Source organism: Oncorhynchus gorbuscha, linkage group LG17 (assembly GCF_021184085.1).
Source record: "Oncorhynchus gorbuscha isolate QuinsamMale2020 ecotype Even-year linkage group LG17, OgorEven_v1.0, whole genome shotgun sequence".
Classification (NCBI taxonomy): domain Eukaryota; kingdom Metazoa; phylum Chordata; class Actinopteri; order Salmoniformes; family Salmonidae; genus Oncorhynchus; species Oncorhynchus gorbuscha.
Genome location: NC_060189.1, coordinates 31,999,997 through 32,019,833, shown reverse-complemented (window position 1 = coordinate 32,019,833; position 19,837 = coordinate 31,999,997). Strand labels below are relative to the sequence as shown.

The window sequence follows — 19,837 nt, the reverse complement described above, 5'->3', positions numbered from 1 at the left end:
AGCAACACCTCACGGCACAACTCTTCTCCCCTATTTGACCTAGATAGTTGGTCTATATACATTGATATGTAGGCTACGTGTGCCTTTATGTAGTTCTGTCCTTGAGCTGTTCTTGTCTAGTGATGTTCTGTATTATGTCATTCTGTATTATGTTTCATGTTTTGTGTGGACCCCAGGAAGAGTAGCTGCTGCTTTTGCAACAGCTAATGGGGATCCTAATAAAAGACCAAATACCACTACCGCAGTGTCTTCACGAGCGGTCTCTATCCTCACCAAGCTAGCAGAGGGTAGTTCGTATGCCCCTTCGCTGGACAGGTGGCTCCAGTGGCCGTTCTGAAGCCCAGGAAGGCATATGAGCAGCCGGTGGTGAGCTCCCTGCCGGGCAGGTCAAAGGACTAGTGGGGTGGTATGCCCTGTTCCATTACCTGACTGTGGGGGTTGATGCTGCAGATGCAGTCTACAGCCTGGCCAGGGAAAGGCTGGAGCAACACCCCAGTATGTCAGCCCAGGGGTCAGCGAGCAGCGAGCGACACACAGACACAGAGCTCTACTGCCTCTGAGGGTGATGCCCTGGCTGTCCAGCAGGCGGCACTGCTGTGCTACCACAGCAGCACCTGCGTGTACCCAGTCAGCCATCTCAGACTGGAGCTGACCTCGGCGCTAGCCTGCTCTGCCTCGAGTGCCCCCCTGTGGCAGCTCTATGTGCCTACCACAGCGGCGGCAGGGCATGTCGCTTCTTCCACAGCGTGACCAAGGCTAGCGCCTGTTCGCCATCAGTGCAGAGCAGGAGAGGAAGCAGCTGGTGGACTCTACAGACGTGGGAACACTAGGATGGAAGACTTTAATCAGTATTAATTTAATCAAATAATGTTGATAACAGAACACACACACAGATAGTACTAGTCTGCAGTAGCTCACATTTAGATTGAAGTTCATTGGGTTAGCTAACTGGATGATTTTCCGGAGTTGTTATTGCTTTCTTGGCAGGTCTGGTTGCTATGGCGACACCTTCTCCAACCTTCCAGAGAACGGCCTAAGCAAACGTATTCGCTCACTGTTTGAGAACGCCATAGCAACAGAGCACGGGGTCCCACTGTCCGTTGCTGTGGAGGATGTACATGAACTTCCTGGTAAGACACCTCTTTAAAACATACCCCTAAATCATTATCCAGTTATCAGTTCCAATAGCCGAATGATGAAGGAGCATTGGAAGTATGGCTGAAGCTGACGTCAGGTGTTTTGTTGTGTACTATAGGATGTCAGAAGGGAAGGTGGAGAAGGGAAGAGTGCTCTCCAGGATGTCCCATGGGCCAAGGTGAGCACAGTGATAGATGAAATGATGAAACAGTGATAATTACTAGCTCTTTGGTGTGTTTTAGTAAGAATATATGAACTTGTTTCTGACGTGTGTGTGTGCGTGTGTTCATCCACAGGGTTTATACATGGACACGGTGCAGCTCTTTCCTGAGCACGTGCAGGAGTTCCTGGACCTGATGAAAGAGAAGGAGCTCAGACAGAGTTCCCATGGAGCAGGTGGACATACTGCTGGAGGACTGAGGCTCTAAAACTCAGTGCAACAGGAGCCTGGCTTCCTCAGACACTACTGTGGACACCCAGACGTCGTGCACTGACCAATAGAACAGTGTCCTCAGAAAAAATAGCATTTTACTTTTCAAACAGTGTGAATAAATGATTTTACACACGCTGTATTATGTGTTAATTAAAAAATGTCCATATTTTGATGGATTTAATATCTATTTTTATATCAAAGACTTGAGTTTAAACTGATTTAAAAAAAAGATTACTCTGATAATTTAAAATGAATGTTTTGTTTCCCAACACTGGTCTGCCAACCTTTATTTAAAAATAAGCTCTAAGCCTTTCACGCATTGTGAATCCTGAGGGATGCTAGTGTGCATTTCCTGCGGGATAACGACATCACAGCTAAATGGTGTGGAACGGAGCACACCGGAGTGTACACTTTGGAGTCAGGAGGGAAGGAGAGAGGAAACACAGACATGAGGTTAGAGAAGGTTTATATAGTCTCATTACTGCTTATCCTTCAGAGTAGTAGAGCATCCACTCTGGCTGTCTCAGGTGAGTCTGACACTTCTGATGACCTTTACCCTATTATAATGTGCCTCTGTGAGTTTACTGGATTGGCCTCTGCCTTTACATGCTACTAACTAAATGCTACATTTCTACTTGATACCAACTACTCAGGCTGTGCTATGGTGATGTAGAATTCCATTAGTGAAATATATGGTAACATGGATATCATGTAGTCTTCATAGCTTCTCACTTCATAGCTGTATTTGTTTTTTCTTGAAATCAAATCAACAGAACTTTTACCTTCTATATTTGAAAATGACTTCCATTCATGATGATCTATATTCTGATCACAGATAAAGAATGTAATGATGATGCATTTCCTGTCCGGGAAGACTGTGAAGTTGACACAGTGTGTGGAGAAGCTATATGTCATCACAACCAGTATGTCACCTGCCATGTCAACCGCTGTGGCACCTGTGAACCTGTGTTCCGAGGCTATGACAACATCACTGTCAACTGCACCCAGTGTAAGACCATCTTCTGTGGCTTATATCTCTTATCTGCAGTGGGATTGGCCTTGTATATCAGTATGATTTTAGACATTTAGGCTTGGACATAAATTAAGTGGTTCAATTGTTTCCTTTGTATAAATTCACACACATTACTCTATAGGCTATGTCTATCTGATATGAGTAAATTTGGAATGATATATGAAATTGGAAATATCTCATGTTATTGAACTCTTCATCAGTGACTCCCAAGTGTCGTCTAATACACCTGGAGATGTTGAGCAAGCACAGGACAGGAACCATGTTAACTGGGGGGAGTTTAGGGACAAAGTACCATCCAAACTGTGATGGAGCTGGTATGTTCAGACCTAAACAGTGCAGAGAGGAGGACACCAAACTATGCTGGTGTGTTAACAAGGCTGGAGTCCCAGTCTCTGACAAGACACATGACCCCCTCAAATGTGACAGGCTGGTCACAGTCCAGTGAGTGAAATCCTGAAGAAAACTATATATTTTATTATGTATTATATATTGTTTCTAAAATACGTAAGTGATCAATAATTATGTTCTGTCTTTCATTTGTAGTGTAATTGATATTCAATTCACATTTAAAGTGGAGTTCACACCTGTTGCAAAAACCGTGGATGAGATACGAAGGTTTGTTTCCTTCTGTAGTAACCCATTGATATGCAGTTTTATATTAAATACAATTTTTATTGAAAAGTTATGTTGTCACGGCACCATTGTTGTTTCAGGCAGTTGGTATTAAAGCTGGACAGGGAATATACGCTGGATAAAACACAGATCCTAGACATAACTGTGAGTAAGCAGGCATGTTTCCTCATAGATTATCGTTTGAGATTGTAAGTGAGCTCTGTCTTTATGAATATGTTATTTGTGCCGGTCGGCCACGTCCTCAGGTGCGGGAACTGTACCAAGTAGTGTCCATCCGGCTGACTGATGACAGGACAGACAAAGAGCCAGTGGACATAGCAACTGTGGCCTACTACATTGAGAGAGATGTGAGACATTTTGTAAGAGCTGTATCTGTTTTCAGACCTTTCAAAAAGGCTCTGTTTGCTTGTAAAGTCATTGAATATATCTTTAACAGTCGACGGGGGCTCCATATTTTAAGAAATAATATTTTTTTTTGTATAAAGGTCTGTTTAATCTGGCATGCCTGGTGCTAATATTTTGCTTTAACTATGCAGTGAAATGTAACTGTTTTGCCATCCTGTCTAGTTGAAAAGCAACAGGTTTGGGTTTGAGGTGGACGGCCGGAGACTAGAGGTGGCGAGGGACTCCGTCAAGGTCCTATTCTTTCACTATGACCACCAACACATGGACATGATGACCATCAATCCAGGCTTTGCTGCCCTCATCCTCATCATTGCCCTGGCCATTATCATTGGTGTTTCTGTGTCTGTGAGTAAGAGCAAAACTAATTGTACACTAGATTCAGTACAATACCACTGCAATCCTCACATCACAACTTCTCTCTCTCTCTTTGTCCATCACTATTGTCAGGTGGTGGTACAAAGGAAAGCTCTGCTGGAGAGGAGATTCCAGTTTGAAGTCATTGAGGTATAGTCTGATACAACAAATTGCAGCATTAATCTGAACTCAATGTATTGTCCTGTGTTTTACTCTCCCTTTTTAAATGCAGGTTCAAGGGCAGAACAACGACCTGGAACAGCAAGAAGCAACCATGACCTACTTTGTCATGTGACATACTTTATCTTTGTTGGTTATAGTAGATTTGTTTATTTTTTTAGTTGTCACTCAGTTCATTTATATGCAAAGTTGTTGTCCAATTATCTATTTCCCTGACTGAAACAATAGTCAGCTGCACATTATGGAAATATTGTAATTGGTTGATTTCTTAACATGGATTCTAACCTGTTGCTTTAATGAAATAGTAAACAAGAATTGACCATGGTTGAAAAAAAAAAATTCAATATGTACTTTATTTGAAATAAAAATCAGAATTGTTTCAAATGGTTTATTTACTATTATTGTACTTCAAGAGGTGATACTTAGGTTATGGTAACAGACCATAATACAAGATTGTTCATTTGTTCAGAAAGCCAACTTACTTTAACAGCTGCAGAATTGAATACCAAACAGCTGGTTGCATCTAGTCCAAACTATACAATGAACATGTATGAAAGGTTTTACTAGGCAATAAAAGTTTTGAAGCAGTAAGTGAAAGAACAGGACATTTCTGAAGTGCGTTCCGCCCCTGTTAGAGGTATAGTCCCTCTGGTGTCCCTTCCTGTTTCTTATATAACACGTTCTCCTTTGACTTCTTAAAGTCCTCGTTCGTCACCTTCATCCTGCGCTCTCTCAGAGCCATCAGCCCTGCCTCTGTACAAATGGCCTGAAGTGAGAGAAATAAGTTAAACACTTCAGTGAAAATTCTTTTGAGGTGCCACAGGATGGCAGCAAAACCAGAAGGTAAAAGTTAAATAGAAGGGCATAAAGTCTTTCTATCTCCCAGCTTGTTACTGCACCTTGATGTCAGCTCCGGAGAGGTCATCCTTGGCTAGGATCAGTTCGTCCAGGGTCACATCGTCTGCCACAGTCATCCTGCTGGTGTGGATCTGGAAGATCCTTCGCTTGGTCTTCTCATCCGGCAGGGGGAACTCTATTTTACGGTCAATACGGCCTGAGGAGTGGGATATACCAAAAGATATACCAAATCAGAGGACATGCTCCTTGGGGCAATCGCATAAGATACGTGATCTTCCTGTCTGGATCGGGTTCGTGCAGTGGGTGAGATCTTCATGGGCTATACCCGGCCTTGTCTCAGGGTAGTAAATTGGTGGTTTGAAGATATCCCTCTAGTGGTGTGGGGGCTGTGCTTTGGCAAAGTGGGTGGGGTTATATCCTGCCTGGTTGGCCCTGTCCGGGGGTATCGTCGGACAGGGTCTCCCGACCCCTCCTGTCTCATCCTCCAGTATTTATGCTGCAATAGTTTGTCAGGGTGCTAGGATCAGTCTTTGTGAATTTAAGTATGCTCCCCCTAACTCTCTTCTCTCTGAGGACCATGCCTCAGGACTACCTGGCCTGATGACTCCTTGCTGTCCCCAGTCCACTTGCTGCTGCTCCAGTTTCAACTGTTCTGCCTGTGGCTATGGAATCCTGACCCGTTCACTGGACATGCTACCTTGTCCTCCCGCACCTGCTGCCTCGAACTCAATGATCGGCTATGAAAAGCCAACTTACTCCTGAGGTGCTGACCTGTTGCACCCTCTACAACCACTTATTATTTCACCCTGCTGGTCATCTAGGAACGTTTGAACATCTTGGCCATGTTCTGTTATAATCTCCACCAAGCACAGCCAGAAGAGGACTGGCCCCCCCTCAGAGCCTGGTTCCTCTCTACGTTCCGGCCTTTCTAGGGAGTTTTTCCTAGCCACTGTGCTTCTAGAGCTGCATTGCTTGCTGTTTGGGGTTTTAGGCTGAGTTTCTGTATAGCACTTTGTCACATCGGCTGATGTAAAAAGGGTTTTACAAATCAATTTGATACTGCATCTCCTATCATTACTTGCTAAAAGTCAGTATTAATTTAGGTTGGCATAGCCTGCATTGTAATTTCAATTGAAGATTCATAGTCGTATAATAATGTTATCGTGTACCTGGTCTGATGAGGGCGGGGTCCAGGGTCTCTATCCTGTTGGTGGCCATAATGACCTTGACATCACCTCTGGAATCAAAGCCATCCAGCTGGTTAAGCAGCTCCAGCAAAGTCCTCTGGATCTCCCGCTCTCCTCCTGAGTTAGAGTCATACCTGCAGAGGACCCAGTAGTCAGCCCACAACCTCAACCACTGAGACACACCATAAAATCGTAGCGATTACCTCCTATACATGGAGGTTCATTGAAGTATACAAAACATAGTACTGTAATCCAGTGGCGGTCGGTGCCGTTTAAGATGAGGACAGTTTTATTTTTTTTGAACATGGCCTTATTATCTATTACTATTATTATTTCTATTATTATTTCTTATTTCTATTACAGCATATTGGATGATTGTCATTCATATTCCATTCACCCAGCTCCATAAACAGCATTTACATTTAAGTAATTTAGCAGACACTCTAGATAAGAGCGACTTACAACAGCGAGTGCTAGTGGCGTAACGGACTGCAGTTGATCTGTGATCCGTACGGATCCCCCCCTCCCCCACGGTTCAGCACGCATGTGAACCACGGACCTCCCCCACCGTTCAGCACGCATGTGAACCACGGACCTCCCCCACTGTTCAGCACGCATGTGAACCACGGACCTCCCCCACTGTTCAGCACGCATGTGAACCACGGACCTCCCCCACTGTTCAGCACGCATGTGAACCACGGACCTCCCCCACTGTTCAGCACGCATGTGAACCACGGACCTCCCCACTGTTCAGCACGCATGTGAACCACGGACCTCCCCACTGTTCAGCACGCATGTGAACCACGGACCTCCCCACTGTTCAGCACGCATGTGAACCACGGACCTCCCCCACTGTTCAGCACGCATGTGAACCACGGACCCCCCTCCCCCACGGTTCAGCACGCATGTGAACCACGGAACCCCTTTTTCCACCGAAGCACAACAGCCACTCATGTGCTTAAGACCAAGAAAGAAATGTTACAGCTACTGACCCACAAGCTCATACACCATGTCACAACAACATGGAACTCCACTTATGACATGTTGGAGAGCTATCTTGAGCAGCAGGCAGCTGAATACTCTGCACTGACAGACAAGACCCTGAAAAGACACCGTCACCTTGTCTGATGATGGCGTGAAAAGTAGCAGAGGAGGTCCTCCAGGTGCTCAAATGCCTCTAAACAGTTAAACCCGGCTGAGCACTGAAACTGCACTGTCTGTGTTCATGATCCTACCTCGGAAAACAAGGATTCTACAATCCATGACCCCAAGTGAGGAAGACAGCACCATCACTAGAGATGTCAAGGCTGCCATTAGAGAGGACCTGAACCTCAGATACCCCCCTAACGTAGACGACTACTTTCATAGATCTACTGCACTGGATCCAAGGTTAAAGTCCCTGTCTCACCTAGACCCTGCCCTTTGTCGGAAGACACAGTGAGCTCACCACTGAGATTGTGGCCACTGAAGAGGTAAAAAATAAGAGTGAATTGCCTAAATAATAAATATACTGCAGTCTAATGTTAGTCTATGCTAATGCGATTATAGAATCATCCATTATTGATCTGGAATAATAATGGCTTTTATTAAATGTTAATGCCACAATTATAGTTATATGAAAATAAATAATTTGTTTTATAGATCAAGTAATTTCTTCTGCAGGGTCAAGCCACAGAGCCGACAAAAGCAGACTGAGGCATCTCCTCCACAAAATTATTTGGCCATAAAGGAGCTTTTCGGGGAGAGCTTTGTGAGCAAGGACACAGGCAAGACGTTTGCCAACACCATCAAAGAGGAGGCGGCATCCTACAAGGCAGCAAGCGGCGTTCCAGTGGATGGTGATCCACTGGCATGGTGGAAAAGCAATGAGTGTAAATACTCTCACATTGCCATGATGGCATGACACTACCTGGCTGTGCCTGGCATATCAGTCACTAGCGAGAGGGTGTTCTCCAAGGCAGGGGACATAGTGACTGCAAAGAGGTCTCCCCTCTCCCCAGACAATGTATACTTCAAATAGTTTTTTTTAAAGATGAGGAAGTTTTAAGATCAGGTCTGCTTTGCTTTCCTTCTTTTTGATGACTTGGACATTCATTCACTATTGTTCAAAGGTAACCCGTCTCATATTGGGTCCTTGCTTTAAGTGTTCTTTAAGTAATAAATGGAAAGCAAAGTTATTCGTCTCTTTTTTTTTTTGCGGATCAGAAAAAAATGATCTGATCGTGACTCAAAACTGTGAGTTTAGAGATCCGTTGCACCACTAGTGAGTAAAATACATTTTTCATACTGGTACCCCTTTGGAATCAAACCCACAACCGTGGCATTACAAGTGCCATGATCTACCAACTGAGCCACAATCCTTTGATTGTTGTACAATTCCTTCTCGCATCTAAGCGCTCTCCTCCTCTCACCTTTTCCCTTCGCTTGTGGACTTCAGTTCACAACACATCAGCTGTCTGTGACCAGGCAAAACAATATTTTTAAGCCAAACCTTCATATCATAACTGCCACACAGCCTACATCGTTGTCACCATATTAACGTCATAGCTACTAGAATTAATGCGTTAGTAAAACTGCTACAATCATGCTGTACAGAGTACAGTCAGCAGCAAACAGCTTAGCAGTTACACTAGCGGGTCCCGGTGGCAATAAATTAATAAAACCAAAATCGTACCTCGACTTGGAAGAGTTCCAGTGTTGGATAGTCATAGCCAGCTAGCTAACATAGCATCCATCTGGGGTGTTTGAGAAGGCTAAACTAGCTAGCTGCATTTGCTAGCTAAGTAAGTGAATTTGTGTTATAGCACTCTCGCTCTCTCTTGCCTCATTTTTCGAAGAAATTAATTTGTTCATAACTATTGTCTTTCTCAGAGTCAACTACTCACCACATTTTATGTACTGCAGTGCTAGCTAGCTGTAGCTTATACTAGATTATCTGATCCTTTGATTGGGTGGACAACAAGAGCTCCTATAGGTTGGAGGACATCCTCCAGAAGTTGTCCTAATTACAGTGTAAGTCTATGGAATGAGGTGAGAACCACGAGACTCCTAGGTTTTGTATTGAAGTCAAAGTACCCAGAGGAGGACGGAAGCAAGCTGTCCTCCGGCTACACCATGGTGCTACTCTACAGAGTGGAAAACAGTGTTTTAATCAATTATTTGGTGACGTGAATATATTTAGCATTGTTTGATCTAAAAAGGATAACTTTAAATGTTTCACTATTTTTTGTTTTATGAAATTCACTGAGGATGGTCCTCCCCTTAATCCACTGCTGTAATCACATTGTGTCCATTGTACTGCTAATTCAATCACTTAGCAATAGTAAAGAAAATAAGCTTTGTACGAGCCAGAACGGCCCTTAGGGCAGGCGCCTATCTCCTGTTTCTGTAGCAAGAGGCAACTTAATGTCGGCCTACCAATACACTCCCTGGACATAGAGATGCATGAAGGTTTTTGTATGACTCGACCGGGGATGGAACCCCCAACCTTCCAATCCCAAGGTAGACACTATGGCATTATATTGGGCAACCATTGGAAAGTTGGGTGATGACTATTTATCAGAGTTCACATACAATGCCTTCAGAAAGTATTCACACCCCTTGACCTTTTCCACATTGTGGGTTACACATAAGAGCGTCTGCTAAATGACTTAAATGTAAATGTAGTCAATGATTTACACAAAATGCTTCGTATATATAAAAAAAAAGGAAATAACATTTTAAAAAACACTAATACATCTTGATTAGATTAGTATTCCTCCCTCTGAGTCAATACATGCTAGAATCACCATTTGCAGCGATTACAGCTCTCTGCACTGATTACAGAGTCTTTCTGTGAGTCTAAGAGCTTTGAACACCTGGATTGTATAATATTTGCACATTAATCTTTCAAAAATTCTTCAAACTCAAGTTGGTTGTTGATCATTGCTAAACAGTCATTTTCAAGTCTTGCCATAGATAAGCCGATTTAAGTGAAAACTAACTACTCCACTCGGGAACATTCAATGTCGTCTTGGTAAGCAACTCCAGTGTATATGTGGCCTTGTGTTTTAGGTAATTTGTTCCTAACTGACTTGCCTAGTTAAATAAAGGTACAATTTTTTAACGTTTTTTTTTTTAATTGTCCTGCTGGAAAGGTGAATTTGTCTCCCAAGGTCTGTTGGAAAGCAGACAGAACCAAGTTTTCCTCTAGGATTTTGCCTGTGCTTAACTCTATTTAGTTTATTATTATCATTTAAAAAACTCCCTAGTCCTTGTCGATGACAAGGATACCCATAACATGATGCAGCCACCACCATGCTTGAAAATATGTGGTACTTAACAATGTCTTGTGTTGGATTTGCCCAAAACAACACTTTGTATTTGGGATAAAAAGTTAATTTCTTTGCCACATTGCCATCTACCAAAGGGTGCAATTCTTTGTGAACCATTGGAAAACCTCCCTGGTCTATGTGGTTGAATGAGGGACATTACATCGAATTGTATATGTGGGGTACAGAGATGGGGTAGTCATTCAAAAAATCATGTTAAAACACTATTATTGCACAGAGTGAGTCCATGCAACGTATTATGTGACTTGTTAAGCACATTTTTACTCCTGAACTTATTTAGGATTGCGTTAACAAAAGGAGTCAATACTTATTGACTCAAGGCATTTCAGATTTTGTATTTTTCAGATTTTTCATTTTGTATTAATTTGAAAACATAACTCCACTTTGACTTTATGGAGTATTGTGTGTAGATCAGGGACACAAAATCTAAACGGTATCAATTTTAAATTGAGGCTGGAACACAACATGTGGAAAAATTCAAGGGATGTGAATACTTTCTGAAGGCACTGTAGGTCTCCGTGATTAAGCAACCAGGAAAATAAGGAGTGCTCAACAATAATCACAACATACCTTTTTTTTTGTATTTAAGAAAAACGCCCAAATTATTGAAACCCTTGATGAAGATGAGCAAAAAAAATACTGTATAAAATAAAACACAAATACTGAACTATATTGTATGCTCCCCTAAAATTGGGAAATTCTATTTTATACTAAAACAATTGCACAGAGAAAGAGTTTGATTTAACAAGTAATAAAACAATTCTCAAAACGCCTCCACTGGTCCTGTTGCTTTTAAGGTCAACAGCATCCTGAACTTTACATTTACATTTAAGTCATTTAGCAGACGCTCTTATCCAGAGCGACTTACAAATTGGTGCATTCACCTTATGACATCCAGTGGAACAACCACTTTACAATAGTGCATCTAAATATTTTAAGGGGGGTGAGAAGGATTACTTTATCCTATCCTAGGTATTCCTTAAAGAGGTGGGGTTTCAGGTGTCTCCGGAAGGTGGTGATTGACTCCGCTGTCCTGGCGTCGTGAGGGAGTTTGTTCCACCATTGGGGAGCCAGAGCAGCGAACAGTTTTGACTGAGCTGAGCGGGAACTGTACTTCCTCAGTGGTAGGGAGGCGAGCAGGCCAGAGGTGGATGAACGCAGTGCCCTTATTTGGGTGTAGGGCCTGATCAGAGCCTGGAGGTACTGAGGTGCCGTTCCCCTCACAGCTCCGTAGGCAAGCACCATGGTCTTGTAGCGGATGCGAGCTTCAACTGGAAGCCAGTGGAGAGAGCGGAGGAGCGGGGTGACGTGAGAGAACTTGGGAAGGTTGAACACTAGACGGGCTGCGGCGTTCTGGATGAGTTGTAGGGGTTTAATGGCACAGGCAGGGAGCCCAGCCAACAGCGAGTTGCAGTAATCCAGACGGGAGATGACAAGTGCCTGGATTAGGACCTGCGCCGCTTCCTGTGTGAGGCAGGGTCGTACTCTGCGGATGTTGTAGAGCATGAACCTACAGGAACGGGCCACCGCCTTGATGTTAGTTGAGAACGACAGTTTGTTGTCCAGGATCACGCCAAGGTTCTTAGCGCTCTGGGAGGAGGACACAATGGAGTTGTCAACCGTGATGGCGAGATCATGGAACGGGCAGTCCTTCCCCGGGAGGAAGAGCAGCTCCGTCTTGCCGAAGTTCAGCTTGAGGTGGTGATCCGTCATCCACACTGATATGTCTGCCAGACATGCAGAGATGCGATTCGCCACCTGGTCATCAGAAGGGGGAAAGGAGAAGATTAATTGTGTGTCGTCTGCATAGCAATGATAGGAGAGACCATGTGAGGTTATGACAGAGCCAAGTGACTTGGTGTATAGCGAGAATAGGAGAGGGCCTAGAACAGAGCCCTGGGGGACACCAGTGGTGAGAGCGCGTGGTGAGGAGACAGATTCTCGCCACGCCACCTGGTAGGAGCGACCTGTCAGGTAGGACGCAATCCAAGCGTGGGCCGCGCCGGAGATGCCCAACTCGGAGAGGGTGGAGAGGAGGATCTGATGGTTCACAGTATCGAAGGCAGCCGATAGGTCTAGAAGGATGAGAGCAGAGGAGAGAGAGTTAGCTTTAGCGGTGCGGAGCGCCTCCGTGATACAGAGAAGAGCAGTCTCAGTTGAATGACTAGTCTTGAAACCTGACTGATTTGGATCAAGAAGGTCATTCTGAGAGAGATAGCGGGAGAGCTGACCAAGGACGGCACGTTCAAGAGTTTTGGAGAGAAAAGAAAGAAGGGATACTGGTCTGTAGTTGTTGACATCGGAGGGATCGAGTGTAGGTTTTTTCAGAAGGGGTGCAACTCTCGCTCTCTTGAAGACGGAAGGGACGTAGCCAGCGGTCAGGGATAAGTTGATGAGCGAGGTGAGGTAAGGGAGAAGGTCTCCGGAAATGGTCTGGAGAAGAGAGGATAGGGTCGAGCGGGCAGGTTGTTGGTTGTTACCAAGTACTGGGACATTTTAGTCAAAAACCTGGTTGCCTCTGCCAGGAGGCTGGCACTTGTCCGCAAGTGGATCTTCCAGCAAGACAATAACCCCAAGCACACATCAACATCCACAAAGAAATGGTTCATTGACCACAAAAATCAACATTTTGCAATGGCCGTCTCAGTCTCCAGACTTGAATCCCAAATCAAAACCTGTGGAGGGAGGTACACTGAAGAGGGAGGTACATAAGCGCACACAAAGGATATCAAGGATCTGGAAAGATTAGTGATGGAGGAATGGTCTAAGATTTGCCCAGTGTGTTCTCCAATCTCATAAAACATTTTAGAAAAGGGCTCAGTGTCATTATCGTCACAAGGGGAGGGCGCCGGAGTATTGAAAACAGGGGTGGCAATCATTTTGACCCCTATGCGTTTTAGATTTTTCTTTGCTGTTAAAACAAAATTCTTTCTCTGAGCAATTTTTTCCAACCGATACGCATTGAAACCTTGGTACAACAGTGAAGGGAACAGGAAGAGGACTGCGCCTAGGCCGAGGGTGGGCCCTATTAGCAGAACACATATGTACTTGTTATTGCTAAATAACGAGGTGAACAGAAGGACAACGGTCTTTTGCAGATTCTGTTTTGCAAGCTGTGGCTCCTCTCTATAACGGTCACCTATGTAAATGATGCAGACTATCGTAGCGATGACACATTGAGGTATACAAAACATAGTCATGTAAATCACATTGTGTCCACTGTACTGCTAATTCAATCATTAAGCAATAGTAAAGCAAGTAAGTCTTGTCCGAGCCAGTACGGCCTTTAGGCTCCTGCCCCATCTCCCGTTTCAGTAGCGAGAGGCAACTTAATGTCGGCCTACCAGCACACTCCCTGGACAGGACGCTAATGCTGAGTGCTATACAGAGAGGCATTGGAGTCTTTGGTATGACTCCACCAGGGATTGAACCCCCAACCTCCCAAACTTAAGGTGGACACCAATAAGGACACTGAGTTTGTGCAAAGCACAATAACATATTTGCCAACAGGCAAATATTGGTTGAGTAAGCATCGTTTCCTTGTTATTTTGGCATAGGCAAACATAGAACCTAAGTAGTTGCTTTCGTCCCAGATTTCAACTTGTGCCTAAGAACAGCCCTTAGCTGTGATATATTGGCCATATACGACTCCCCCTCGGGACTTACTGCTTAATCAATTTTCAGTTTGTTGCTAACCTAATCAAATACCATGTAAATGTGGGTGTTGGTGGGTCTCCGTGATTCAGCAACCAGGAAAATAGGAGGGGTGCTCAACTTCAAGGTCTTACTCATGAAAAACGTGGTATTGTAATTGCTAAATAACAGAAGTGAAAACAAGAACATGGGTCAACAGACAAGGGTGGGGAGGGCATGGTTCCTGTTTTGTGGTTTCTGTTTTGCAAGCTACAATATTGCCTTTTCACTCTATATCTGTCACCTATGTTAACGATGCAGACGGCTTCGCACCCGGTTTATGTAAATGCGTTTGTGGTTAACGAAACAGACCTATTAGCGTGCAACAAGTACAACTCATCCCTGAACCCAGAGTATAAATATTGGCTCACATGCTGTGTGCCTCTCGAGTGTCTCCAGAAGCTGACGAACTATTGACAAAGTATTGGAATTGACAAAGTAACTGCTGTGTTGACGAAGAACGGCTATATAAACCTTCCCTACTTGAAGCCCTGCCTAGTGTCATCTCGGAGTCCGGTCCAGCCTTCAGCAGACATGATGTACTGTTCTCTTCTGCTGATGATCCCTCTCCTGATGGCGCAACACACGTCATATACAAACCCTCCACTTCTGGGTAAGGCTCCAGAAGTTCCCAAGAGAGAGAAGTTACTAAGAGATAGGTGCCTTTACATTGCCAGAAGCTGCCAGGAAATAAGGGCGCGCTATTTTGAATTTGAAGACGGGCTGTACTACCTGACCACAGAGAACGGGGTGGTGTACCAAACCTTCTGCGATATGACCACAGACGGCGGCGGCTGGACGTTGGTGGCGAGCGTACACGAGAACAACATCTATGGGAAGTGCACGCTGGGTGACCGTTGGACAAGCCAGCAGGGCAGCAACCCCTTTCGGCCAGAAGGGGATGGCAACTGGGTCAACATGAACACTTTCGGAAATGTTGAAGGCGCCACTGCTGACGATTACAAGAATCCTGGCTACTATGACATCAAGGCACAAGACATGTCGGTGTGGCACATTCCCAACAATAAACCGATGAAAGACTGGAACCCCACTGCCATCCTGCGCTACCACACTGAGACACGCTTCCTGAGCCAATACGGGGGAAACCTGTATGAACTCTTCCACAGGTACCCAGTGAAGTACAACGCTGGGGCACCTTTGATCAACAATGGACCCTCGATTCCCATAGTTTATGACCACGGGGACAAACAGACCACCAAAGCGTTTTACGGCCCTAACGCTCAAAGGGAGTTTGAACCAGGCTTCATCAGTTTCAGAGCAATTAATTCGGAATGGGCAGCCACGGCTATTTGCTCTGGGACCAAACCCAAAGGTGGACAGGTTGATGCATACTGTATTGGTGGTGGTGGGCATTTCCCTGAGGCGGCCCCAAATCAGTGTGGGGACTTCACCTCCTTTGCCTGGAATGGCTATGGGACCCACGAAGGCTGGAGTGCATCAAAAGACATGCTTGAGGCAGCTGTGTTGCTCTTCTACCGCTGACGGCCAGGCCATTTTACTTTATTACAGTAATTTTGTTAATTATATTACTGTAAACTAAAGCAATACTATAAAACAGTGGGCTCCAACTTTTCCTAGCATGAGTTACTACTAACATTTTTCTAGCTTTCAAATAGGCACATTCTTATCCTCCCCCCTTCAATTGTCACTGTTTTCTGTCAATGTACCTGGTAAAATAATGGCTAATTAACAACTAAGGGGGGCCTAAAAATCTGCTTATTTCCCCAAATTGTGTTCTCATTAATTTCCTGGTTTTAGAAAAAAATGACAATTGTTCATAAAGAAACAACAAAATGGGATGTTCTGAATCCACGTTAACGCTTAAATAAGAACGTTTTCCAGACTTTAAAAAAATACACATTTAGATTTGAGTTCCCCTTTAATTGCGCATCTATCGAGTCAGAAATGTCCCGTCTAATGTGCCAGTTAAGCGATGGTTCTGTACTGTTGCTGCTAATTTCATGGCAAAGTTACACATAATTTCAAGGCAAAGATACAAATAATATACTTACTCACTTACTCAATATACTTACTTACCCTACCCTACTTTGCAGTTAGCATTTAATTGAGAAGGTTATGGGGAAAGTATTTCTTTCAACCCACAAGATGGTTATCACATCGTTTTTGACAGGTGGAATTATTTGACGAGCTACTGGGCTGCAAGCTACTGGCAGCTCGCGATCGACCTGTTGCGAGACCCCTGCTATAAAACAATAACTATTCAGTACCATCACATGTGAAGACGTGTGCCTTATATAATCTTTAAGTTGCTGATATTGTGATTTGCTCTAGGCCAGCCCAAGATAATGTAAAACACTTAATGACAACTGTTGTATTTAGGGGGATGGCGGTAGGAAAGTGGGTTTGTGCTTGTTTGTACTTTTTTCTCCCACTGTGCAATAACGTAACAATATAGTAGTCTATAGATTTGTGAACATGAAATGAGCCTACTGTATTTTTTCATTATAATCATGATGAGCTCCTCATCAACATAAGACACATACTCTGCACAGAACCTCAATGACCACGGTCTGAAAACCCTGCTAGCCTTGCCTTTTAGTCCCGATGGCATCGATCTCATCGATGAAGACGATGGAGGGCGCGTGTTCCTCGGCCACCCTGAACAGCTCTCGGACCAGCTTAGGCCCATCCCCCAGGTACTTCTGGATCAGCTCAGAGCCCACCACACGCAGGAAAGTTGCGGACGTCTGGTTAGCCACCGCCTTGGCCAGTAGGGTTTTCCCTAACGCATCATAAGAACAGTGTCAAACAATGCCACTTTTAGAGGCAGTTTCTAGATGTAGCTTTGGACTATAAAGCAAGTTCAATGGAGAATCTCCCCTTTAAATGCTTTTTAGTCCAGGATTAGGCTTAAAGGTGCAATCAGCAGTTGAAACTATAACAAAGTGTTTCAGTAAAAAGCTGAAGGATGGAGCAAGATGTAACCAATCTTAAATTCATAGACTGAGCGATGGACTAACCATCCATGATATCAAAATTATAGCTTTAACCATGTTGAGGCTATACCGTGTTTGTTTACATTTACTTTGTTTACAAACACTGGAGTAGAAAAAGCTCATATTTTGGGTTCTGATGGGATATGACAGTTGAACTAAGTCCATGAGACATTTCTAAGTTATATTCTTGAAGAATCAATGGGAAAATATAATATATATATAATGATATCAGAGTATATATAATATCAAATGTAGCAACTGCAGATTGTCCTTTTCCTGTGCACACATTTAAACACCCCTTTAAGTATTACCAGAGAAAAGACATATCCAAATGCTGTTCTGTCTGCAATTGTTTTAGTTGTTTTACCAGTCCCTGGTGCGCCATACAAAATGACTCCTTTAGGAGGTTTGATGCCCATCTCTTCATAGTACTCCGGATGGGTCAGAGGGAGCTCCACAGACTCCTGAGAGGAACACAGGGAACCACAAGTACAGTTGTCAATCAGGAAAAATGGTTACCATGTGTTTGATATCGTTCCATATAAGCCATTACAATGAACCTGTACCTCCAATTTGAAGTGACACTAGCCTCCAAGGACACAGCTGTAACCATTTACATTAAGCATACAGAATAGTTTGTTCGGAAAAATCTTGGTAGTCTTATGCATTGAAACGCTATGACTGAGTAGAGCATTAACATGAACTGTTGTACTATACTCTACTGCTCTACCTTAATTTCCTGGATCTGGTTATCCAGTCCACCAATGTCAGCGTACGTCTCCTGTGGGGCCTTCTCCACCTTCATCACTGTCACAAGAGGATCAGTGTCATCCATTAGGACCCCAATGACGGCATGGACCTGTGAACACACACGTCACTCAATGGCAGTGTACAGTAAATATCAGCTTTCAATTAATTATTTGCCTGAGTCAGGGCAACAGTCAAACACACCTTAGTGGCAGACTCCGTCAGTAATGGCAGACTCAGTCAGTACCTTGTGGTTGAGAAGGACGGAACAGCCCGGCTCCAGCAGGTCCTTGTCTACAAAGGAGAGGATGCTGACATAGTGCTCAGAGCCCACAGACGTAGAAACGATGGCGTGGTTGTCATCAATGATCTCTTCCAGGTTCCCCACTGACATGGGGGTTCCTCTCAGATCATCTACCTTAGACCTCTCCTCCTGCAGGACAACAGAGGATGGATGAATTCATTAATATTTAGATAAAAAAGGTGCAGTGTGAAGGCTTTATAGTGTTATGTTTTATAGGGATACAAAGAGATCGACTGATACATATTTTACTGATAGGACCATATGAACAGTATGTAGCCCGCATTTTATATGCTGCCTGCACATTAAATGCCCGTCGGGAACAATAAAGATCAAGACTTTTTAATAGATTTTCCAGAACACTACCTCTTGTTTTTCCTCTAGGGGCTTCATCTGTTCCTGGTTCCTGATGAACTCCTCCTCCATCAGCAAGTAGTCTTTGATCCGCTCCTGCTTCAGCAGCTTCAGCCTGCAGTGTGTATGTGGAGTTACTGAAAGAGAGCGATCATTCAGCTGTATGGAACGGGTAAAATTGTCTGGAAAAATAGCCGTTGTAACATTGTAAACAGCAGTCTGTTGCGGTTTACAATTCAAAATCAGTAAGTAGAAAGGATCTCTGCCGTGACAATGAAAAGTATAAAGTTAACTGTAGCCCAACTAACTTACCAAGAGGTAGCTTGCTGGCAGCATCAGGTCCCTTGCTCTTCTTCTTCCTCTTCCCAACCCTGGTGGGGATTGGTGGTTCATATTTCTTTTTCTTATCCTGAACAGTCCAGCAAAAGTTACAGAACAGTGTGACCAGTTATCAGACAAAGAGTCGATGTGTAGCAAACTGGTTATATGAATATTCAAGTTTTCACAAGATTGGCTTTAGTGTTATTAGCAACATTAGATCGCTAGCGTTACTACATTTTGAGACAGAGTAACGTTAGCTAGCTACTAGTATGGATTATTTACCTTGTCGTCTTTTTTTCCTCCCCCGGGTCCATGTCCTCCACTCTGACTTTGACCCTGTCAAATAAATCACATATCGGAAACACAGTGAAGATAGTCAAAAGCACCTAGCTAGTAACAGTAAGTTAGCTGTAACGTTACTTCAAAACTATAACAAGTTGCTAGCCATAATCTACCTAGCTAGCTAACATGTTTCCACTGGCTGCAAATGGCAGATTGGAATTAAAATGCAGCAAACACGTTCAACAAAATTATAGTTTAGAATGTGATCATAAATTAAGTTAAAAGGTGATGAAATCCTTTTAAAACACTAGAAATATTGATTTGGAGAAACTGCTGGCTCACCATAGCTTGCTATCCGGTCTGTCAGCGTCGCTTACCTAATACGTCAAAGTATGGCAAGCGAAGCATATCAAAATGAAGAAAAATCGACATTATGAAAACTGATGGAAAATTATGGCTGTTTTGTGAGAACCAAATAAATGGCGAAGAGGCTGTCGCCAGGACATACAGAGTTATCAATAAATTAATATTCATGGTGATTCATTTGCATTTTAAACCAATTCCCAACACATCCAACCAGACTTTTAAACATTTATGTACATTCATTCGG

The 19,837-nt window shown here is 43.7% G+C and overlaps 3 protein-coding genes across 4 annotated transcripts; 2 read left to right on the top strand and 1 right to left on the bottom strand.

Moving 5' to 3' along the window:
- Nucleotides 1-1,255: 1,255 nt before the first annotated feature.
- On the top strand, nucleotides 1,256-4,551 carry LOC124001268 (epithelial cell adhesion molecule-like). Of its 2 annotated transcripts, none has more exons than XM_046307928.1 (9): nucleotides 1,256-1,315; nucleotides 1,434-2,023; nucleotides 2,406-3,044; nucleotides 3,147-3,218; nucleotides 3,317-3,380; nucleotides 3,482-3,583; nucleotides 3,804-3,986; nucleotides 4,089-4,145; nucleotides 4,228-4,551. In XM_046307928.1, the coding sequence occupies exons 3-9, from the start codon at nucleotides 2,782-2,784 to the stop codon at nucleotides 4,288-4,290; spliced, it is 804 nt and encodes a 267-aa protein (XP_046163884.1). In that variant the 5' UTR covers nucleotides 1,256-1,315; nucleotides 1,434-2,023; nucleotides 2,406-2,781; the 3' UTR covers nucleotides 4,291-4,551. The 2 variants fall into 2 exon arrangements, with proteins under 2 accessions (XP_046163884.1, XP_046163883.1); XM_046307927.1 differs by having other exon boundaries at nucleotides 1,434-2,579; nucleotides 2,804-3,044.
- LOC124001267 (26S proteasome regulatory subunit 4) lies at nucleotides 4,501-19,634 on the bottom strand. Its single transcript, XM_046307926.1, has 11 exons — nucleotides 19,570-19,634; nucleotides 19,228-19,281; nucleotides 18,937-19,033; nucleotides 18,637-18,761; nucleotides 18,217-18,402; nucleotides 17,953-18,081; nucleotides 17,590-17,686; nucleotides 16,819-17,008; nucleotides 6,203-6,354; nucleotides 5,075-5,229; nucleotides 4,501-4,941 (listed from the first exon to the last, which is right to left on the bottom strand). Exons 1-11 carry the CDS (start codon nucleotides 19,570-19,572, stop codon nucleotides 4,807-4,809), a joined length of 1,323 nt encoding a protein of 440 aa, XP_046163882.1. The 5' UTR covers nucleotides 19,573-19,634; the 3' UTR covers nucleotides 4,501-4,806.
- On the top strand, nucleotides 14,509-16,707 carry LOC124001269 (intelectin-like). The gene has a single exon (XM_046307929.1). It carries the CDS (start codon nucleotides 14,779-14,781, stop codon nucleotides 15,745-15,747), a length of 969 nt encoding a protein of 322 aa, XP_046163885.1. The 5' UTR covers nucleotides 14,509-14,778; the 3' UTR covers nucleotides 15,748-16,707.
- Nucleotides 19,635-19,837: the final 203 nt, after the last annotated feature.

Bases quoted from the DNA above. Each gene is read 5' to 3' on its own strand.
- LOC124001269 (XM_046307929.1), top strand. From the start codon at position 14,779: ATGATGTACTGTTCTCTTCTGCTGATGATCCCTCTCCTGATGGCGCAA.
- LOC124001267 (XM_046307926.1), bottom strand. The intron at 18,762-18,936 runs GTAAGTTAGTTG...GCTCTCTTTCAG, and splicing joins TGCCAGCAAGCTACCTCTTG to TAACTCCACATACACACTGC. The intron at 5,230-6,202 runs GTACACGATAAC...CCCACTCCTCAG, and splicing joins CCCCGCCCTCATCAGACCAG to GCCGTATTGACCGTAAAATA.
- LOC124001268 (XM_046307927.1), top strand. From the start codon at position 2,381: ATGATGATCTATATTCTGATCACAGATAAAGAATGTAATGATGATGCA. The intron at 2,580-2,803 runs GTAAGACCATCT...ACTCTTCATCAG, and splicing joins CACTGTCAACTGCACCCAGT to TGACTCCCAAGTGTCGTCTA. The intron at 3,584-3,803 runs GTGAGACATTTT...CATCCTGTCTAG, and splicing joins CCTACTACATTGAGAGAGAT to TTGAAAAGCAACAGGTTTGG.